Source organism: Phaenicophaeus curvirostris, chromosome 9 (assembly GCF_032191515.1).
Source record: "Phaenicophaeus curvirostris isolate KB17595 chromosome 9, BPBGC_Pcur_1.0, whole genome shotgun sequence".
Classification (NCBI taxonomy): domain Eukaryota; kingdom Metazoa; phylum Chordata; class Aves; order Cuculiformes; family Cuculidae; genus Phaenicophaeus; species Phaenicophaeus curvirostris.
In genome coordinates this window covers 35,401,556-35,408,950 of record NC_091400.1, presented here as the reverse complement: position 1 = coordinate 35,408,950, position 7,395 = coordinate 35,401,556, and the positions used below count along the sequence as shown (strand labels likewise).

Here is a 7,395-nt window from a genome sequence, read left to right as displayed (position 1 = left end):
TAACTGCACGACTTCTTATCCCACAGCCACCATGACTCAGACCTGGTTTTAAGGAGGTTTTGTTGTTTTTTTTTTCCTTCATTTTTTTAAATGATTTCTCCACCTTTGGAAGGGATTGAGTGGAAGTGTGGCATTTGGAAATAGCTCTTAGTAGAGATGCAGACCAGCTGGCCTGAAGAGATCACGGGGGGTAGGGATTAAACAAAAATCCCATTTGCAGGAGGTGCCAAGTGTCTTGCAGAGCAGCGTTCCATGCCCAGAGCCTGCCCACCGAAACCTTTTAATTACTCTTTTTGAAGTAGATACCCGTGGATAATGGCGAGTGAGAAGGCCTAGATCCTAGCAGATGCTCACAGAAGCTTTATCTCTCAATTTAGAATCAATTCTACAATTGTACATCTATAAATAAATGTTTATAAGAGGAAGGCTCCAGCTGTGTTGGTGTCCTGCAGGTCCTCGCCCTGACCAGCTCCGGTTTCGCAGCTCCTTCACATCCACACAGGCAGCTGGTGAATGAAGCTCAGAGACGCGATGCTGGGAACCAGGACCCCCACCATCCTCTGGCCAAGATCTTCATTGGAGATGCTGTATCCTCACCCCAGAACATCGTCCTGGCGTGCTAAGGTGCCCTGGGGGTGGGTTCCTGTCTGGAGAGGGCGGTGGGCAGGGAGGCCTGGGCTGTCTTTGTCCAGGGCAGAGCTGCTGGCGTGGATGCCTCTCCCCAGGGCAGCAAAAGGCTTTCCCCACAGGCTCCCCTCCTCCTCCCCGGCCCCACACATCAGGGGGCAGAAGGGGCAGGGTGAGGGGCAGGGGTGTCCCCTTTTTCCCTCGACTCTCAGAGACCAGGGGTCACCTCACTTCCATTTCCAGCAGGGCTGGTGAGTCAGCCCCGGGCTGTCGCAATCCCCGTGCTGGTTGGGAGACCAACACAGCCACCTGGAAAACCCCCAGGTGCCACCAGCACAGACCTTGCTCCACTTTTTCTGTCTAACTGCAGCCAGGCACGTCCACACCCCGGGTTTTGGGCTGGTTTGCTGCCTTTTGAGTCGTTTCCAGCCTGGAGCAACAGAAGATGCTCAGCAGTGCCCTGTGCTGGTCCCTGCCTGCTCACCAGAGCTGTGGGCACCTCGGGCTGCCCCTTCGTTCCTTTTCCACCCAGCAGCTCCTCAGCCTGAGCTTTTAGTGGAGGCAGCAGCCAGAGGGAGCCGGGAAGGGAGGGAGGATGCCCGTAAGCACCCTCCTCAGGTCAGGAGCCAAGGGCATCGCACTTCTCGCCACCATAGGTTTGGGCAGCAAAACACGAGAGTTTAGCGTTACCCTGTGATTTAAACCCTCATTTGCTTTTTTGCTGCTCATGCCCCGAAAAATCTTCCTGGCAGCCCTGGGACAATGCTGGTGCTGCAGCCCCATCGCTGCTTCCCAGAGCCCAAAATGTCCTTTCAGCCTCAAGAAGCGCCTGGCACCTTCAAACCCTGGAGACCCTGATATCCACCCCCCCCATATTTGTCAGAGAGGCAATTTGGCTGTAAATAGAAGTGAAGCTTCACCTGCCTTTGCTGGCGTCGGGGCTGCGACCACGTGAACCTGCACAGAATGTTCTGCTGGGCACCCGCGGGCTCCGGAGCTGCCCCGTCCCCCTGCCCTCGTGAATTTAGGGGGAGGGAAAGGGGGCGCTTTCTTGGCATTTTCCACACCGTGGTGTGATAGTTTAATAAATGTGGTAAATAGTAGTTTAATGGATGCGATGTGGAGTCCCTTGCCCACTCTTGGAAGACACAGGGCAATTCCCTCTGCGTGCTTAGGAGCATGACAGGTAAAACACACCTTTATTGAGCTATAAAGCTACAAGAGAAAAAATCCCTCAGCAGGGGACACCAGCACAGCCGAAAACCTTTGGGTTTAGCGTTTCCCTTTGAGCCCCCTCATCAGCTCCTGGGCTGATTTGACAGCGGCTTTGCTGCTCCCCAACTCCACCCTGATCCTCACAACTTTTTGGGGGGAGGGAGGGGAATAAGAAACCGAACCCTTTGCACTTTGTGTATTTCCAGTGGTCCCTGTCCCATGCTTGTTGCTCCAATGGCTCCTCCTTGGTTTTATTCACATCCACGAGCAACCTGAGCCTGAGATGCTCCAGGTGCAGGTTCTCCTCTTCCCAAGCTTCTCTCGCACCGGGCCAGGACAAAGTCACATCTCAATGGAATTTTTTTTTGCTTTAGGCAGCTTTTGTTCCCCCCTCCTTCCACCAGGCTCTTTGTTTGCCAAGCAGCTTAATTACACTTTAGTGAAAGCCTTTTCTCTAAGTGGCTCTAATTGCAGGCGTGGGCAATTGGCCTCATTTTTGTTGAGCGCCTTTGGAGCCCGGAGCTCCCTCTGGCAGGTGAGACCCTCCTCATCTCCCCCCTCAAGATTTTAGCCGGTTCTCCCCTCTTTCCAGCTCGAAGGCCGCCCCGGGGACCCCGGGAGCCCCTCCTGCGGCCCAGGCCTGACCCGCGGCCCCCAGCGAGGAGCAGGATCCCCCTCCTCACCCCAAACCCCTCGGCTCCCCCCACCGAGGCCGCCGGGAAGGGGGGGGGGGGGGTCCCCGGGGATCTCGGGGAGCAGCCGCATCGTCCCCCTCTCTGGAGGAGCGGGACAGCAGGGAAACGGCAGGATCTCAATCAATACAGGTTTTATTAGAAAAGTAAAAAAACAAACCCAAACCCAACGCGATTGCATAGTAAGTCTGGCACTTGAACGTCAAGTGTAGGGTGCGAACTGTAACCGACGAGGCCCCCGGCGCGGGGCCGGGTCCCGCCCGCCGCCCGCCCTCCCCGCGGGGCCCGGGGCGCCGCCTCCTCGCTCCCCGGCGGCCGCACCAACCGGGCTTGTGCTCGGCCCCGACCCACGGCCCCGCAACCCCATCGATTACAATCCTCGGTACAGAACAAAGTCACGGTGAGCCGGCCCCGAGGAGCCCGCTGGCCGCCCGGCAGCCCCCGGGGGGCAGGGACCCCCCCAGAGGGGCAGGGACCCCCCCAGAGGGGCAGGGACCCCCCCCTCCGACCCCGGGGGGCAGGGACCCCTCCGCCCGCAGCCCCGCTCCGGCCTCAGCGGGGCCGCCGCGCTCCGCCCGGCTTCGCCGAGGAGGCTCCCCCGTCAGCACTCCTCCACCAGCAGCTGCTCCGAGCTGTACAGCTTCTTCTTGATGACCCTGAAGCCCGTGCTCAGCTTGAGCGGCGCGAAGGCCGCTCCCGACGTGAAGAGCCCCCGGATCTTGGGCCAGAGGCGCGAGTCCAGGCGCAGCACCAGGGTGAGCTGGAAGGTGGGCACCACGGCGGGGTCCACGGCGATGTGCCCCACGGCCAGGCAGCTCCTGCCGCGCTCCACGCACAGGTCGAGCAGGGCCCCGCGCAGCCCGCACGGCTCGCTCCACGCCAGCCGCAGCAGCTCGGCCCGCACCTGCGCCAGCAGCTCGGCGGGCACCGCCACCCGCGCCCCGCGCCGCGCGCCCAGCGGGGCCCGGCCCAGCGTGGCCCGCACCAGCTCCATCAGCCCCGCGCACAGCGGCTCGTCCTCGGGGTCCTGCAGCAGCTCCAGGTCCGGCAGGGAGCGCTCCTCGGCGAGCTCGGCATCTGCGGGGGGCGCGGAGCGGAGTGAGCGCCGGCACCGCGGACAGCGGGGTGGGAGGAGGGGGGGGGGGGGGTGTCCGGGCCGCCCGCACTCACTCACTCACTCACTCGATCAGTCACTCACCTCCCTCGGAGCCCGAGGCGCTGCCCAGGGACTCGCAGTCGGAGCTCTCGGCGCCCGCCCAGCGCCCGGCCATGGCTCTGCCGCCGCCGCCGCCGCCGCCGCCTTAAGGAGCGCGCGGCCCCGCCCGGCCCGGCCGCGGCCAATGGCGGCGCCAGGCACGTCCGCCGCGTCCGCCCCGCCCGGAGACAGCGGCCGGCCCCGCGCCCCGGGCCGCGCGGGGGGGAGGAGGGTCCGCGGGGGGGGGGGGGGGGGCGGGGGGTGCAGCCGCCGGCCCTGGAGGGGCTGAGAACGCGGGTGGACGAGGCGCTGAGGGACGCGGTTCAGCGGCAGAGAGGGGCGGGTGGCCCCGACGAGCTAAGAGGCCTTTCCCAAGCTAGTGATTCTGTGAATTAATTGATAAGTTTTGCTGCAGCCGGTTTCTGTGCTTAGTGATCTCGTCATAGTTCACAGAAAGGGTCGTTGGGCCCTGTCCGAGGCTGGAGGGGGTTGAGTCCCCTTCCCTGGAGGGGTTTGAGGGCCGGGTGGACGAGGTGCTGAGGGACACGGGTTAGTGTTTGATGGGAACGGTTGGACTCCATGATCCGGTGGGTCTCTTCCAACCTGGTGATTCCGTGATTCTGTGATAAATCTGTCTTGTAAGATGTAGCTGTTTTAGGTGAACAGAACCTGTCTTAGGGCTACAAGAATTTATTGATAGGCTTAGTTGTCTTAGAGGATGTAGCTGTTTTAGGGCAGGAGATGACCTGAAGGGAATCTCCAGACACGGTTGGATAACTGAAAAAACAAACAAACACACAAACAAAAAAAAAAAACATTCTTTGAGGATTTACACAGTTCTTTGTCTAAAACTAGTATATATACCCACTGCTTCACTGGAACGTTTTGCCTTTTTTAGAAGGGCACCCAATTCAGTGCTGAATTGTAAAATAAAAATATTATTGCCTTTGCTTTAAACACTCTGCCCTTTTCAATATTTTGCCAGTGAACGCGTGTTTCTCACAGTTAAGAAAACGAGGGCTGTTGGAGTGAAGCGTGCTAAGGATCAAGGGTGCTGAGGGGGGTGAGATGCTGTCCTCTGCTCTGGAAGCGCGTCGGTGCGCGCCTGCCCCTGCGTACGTGACCTTTCCGAAGCCAGAGCCGAAGGCTCATTAATTGGCGATAAAGAGCTTTGTCCTCTTGCTGCTTTATCGAGGAGCTGAGCGCACCCTGAAGTCTCTCTGGGAGCTATCTTGGGGACTGTCCTTCCAGAGCAGGGATTGATAACAGCGCGGTGGTAAACATGGCAGAGGGCACACGCCGGCTGGGACAGCGGGGGACAAGTTCTCAGGGACAAGTTCTTCCACCCAAGAGCTGTGGGGCAGTGGGTGCTGGGGGTCCGGGCACCCCCCCAGCAGCTGTGACCATGAGGAAATTGCTTTCTAGGGGTCTCAGGAGAAGCCACACGTGAATCCATCGCCATTTCAGGAAAAACAGTCCAAGCTGGGGGAGCAAGTAGCATCGCAGGGAGCAGTGGAGCGGAGGGGATGCACGGGGAGCTGGGAACAAGTCCTGCCTTGCACTCACGGCTCTGCTTTTCGGGACAAAAAACAGACAACCCTAGCCCTGGCTGTTAAAAATATACACCAGTACTCGCCCATTCACCGTGCAATACAGCGAAATACACACACGCATGTGCAGAAACAGTTGGATGGTGCTCAGGATGCTGTTTTTAACAAAACCTAGCTCATGGGTTTCTTTCTCCTCACAACCATCAAGCCATTGGTATGAACATTCACCGGGTGAGGCTGAAAATAGATGAGGCACTGCTACCTTTGGGGTTAAAACAGGGGGGAAAAGAGGAAAAAAAAAAAGAAAAGACTACAGGGAAGGCGCCTGGCTAAAAATAAGCTTGAATTCTGAAGCCGAGCATAAATATTTTTCTTTCTTTGCCATACCATCGCCTGGTAGGCAGGGGAGCAAGCAGCCTCTGCTGTGACAGCAAGTTTTAAAGTGAAACACAATTTTTGATAAAATAATCCTAAGGTGATGTTGCCGCTCACGCTTTTTGTGGGAAGGGAAGCGTTGTGGGGCTTGCAGCTTATTTTCTTTCCCAAGGAGACACTGTGCCCTGTGCTGCTCTTCTGTGGCAGAGCCTCTAGAAATGGTTTTGGCTGAAATGCAAAGTTTTCACTACAGTATTCACAATCCCTGCACTTCCCTCCCTGGGTCCTGCTGCTGGCCGGAACACAGAGCGATTTTTGTGGCTACACAGTGCCTTTCCCCACCCTCACCCCCCCTTGCCCCAAGCCACCATCGCTCCTGGGGAGAGCAAAGTGGGCTTCAGGGTGATGAATGGAACTTTCTGGAAAGCTTGTTCCCAGCCAACGGTGCCTTGTGGGATGTCTCCCATGCTGAGATTTGCTTGATCACTCTGGTTTCCAAGCCCAGCTGGCTTTGCAAAGGGTTAAGCAGGAGCCGGCAGGGCGGCTGGTGTTGGAGAGGGTCCTGTCTGGGCCCCTTCCCGGGATATGCTGAGCTCAGCAGTTTTGCAGAGCTGCAGCGGGAGGGGGACAGGGAGGAGGAGGAGGAGGGAGGAGATGGACGGGGGCTTAGTGAGTGCCTTGGCGCACGTCCCTGCAAACCGTGCCCCACGTATGCTGAGGGAGGGGGCAAATTCCTACCCCACGGGGCGGCTGCCACTGCCCCTAGCGTAGCCCCCAGCTTCACATTGGTTCCCAGCAGCTCCGTGGCCCAGCAAGATGCCTTTGGGTAGATTTGTGCATTATTTCAGCACGCGATCCCTGGCCAAGGCTGGCACTGAAGCTGGTGGGATCCTCTGGCCAAGCATTCATGTTGGGACCATAGGGAATGGGCTGAGCTGGGTGGAGGCCGCGGGTTTTGGGGTGCGTGTCCCGTGCACCCTCTCCGGTCCCGTCCTCGGTGCCCAGATCTCTGGTTATGGCAGGGGGCGGTGGGCACACATGGGGTGATCCTGCGTGTCACAGCAGGTCTCAGCGTGCTGCCGCATGGGCAGGTCTCTGCCACAGCCAAACCTTTAGGGCCTGTCTCTCAGCCCCGGGACAAGCAGCTGCAGGCAGGCTGCCCGCGGGAGCCGAGCGGAGGAACAATGGACGCGCATCCAAGGAACACGGTAGACGGGTCTTGGCAGCCGAGATGCCGTTGGCACCGCGCCATTGGCAAGGGGGGAGCTGTGAAATTCATCTCCCCTTGGATGCTTTTGCCCCATCCCAGGCAAAAGCCAGAGCTGGTGTTTGGGGGGGGCTGCCCCACGTTCCTGTAGCCGCGGTGGGGGGAGAGGCCCTCCCCGGCTGGGCGCTTTGCCTGGGCAGCGAGGAGAGTTCGTGCCTTGGCAGTGTCCCCAGCGCTGGGGCTGCGGCCAGCGGCGCGAGGAGCTGGGGAGGGGAGGCAGGAGCGCGGCCTGTGCGCCGGTACAGAACGTTCTGCTGCAAGCACCCACAGGAAAACCAACCCACAGCCCTGAACGGGGCTCTTTGTTCAGCTTTTCTTTTTTTCTTTTTATTTTCCCTCCCCTCCCTGCGTCAACTTTTGCTTGCAGCTGACAGGCTCCCTTCCCCCTGCCGCTCAGCTCCCAGCTGCAGCCTCCAAACACAACCCCCTCCCGGAGCTGCTCGCCAAGACCCCGAGAAAGCCGCAGGGACCCCT

General features: G+C 59.3%; 1 protein-coding gene across 1 annotated transcript; it reads right to left on the bottom strand.

Moving 5' to 3' along the window:
• Positions 1 to 2,651: 2,651 nt before the first annotated feature.
• DDIT4 (DNA damage inducible transcript 4) lies at positions 2,652 to 3,818 on the bottom strand. The gene is made up of 2 exons (XM_069863843.1): positions 3,733 to 3,818; positions 2,652 to 3,611 (listed from the first exon to the last, which is right to left on the bottom strand). The coding sequence occupies exons 1-2, from the start codon at positions 3,803 to 3,805 to the stop codon at positions 3,136 to 3,138; spliced, it is 549 nt and encodes a 182-aa protein (XP_069719944.1). The 5' UTR covers positions 3,806 to 3,818; the 3' UTR covers positions 2,652 to 3,135.
• Positions 3,819 to 7,395: the final 3,577 nt, after the last annotated feature.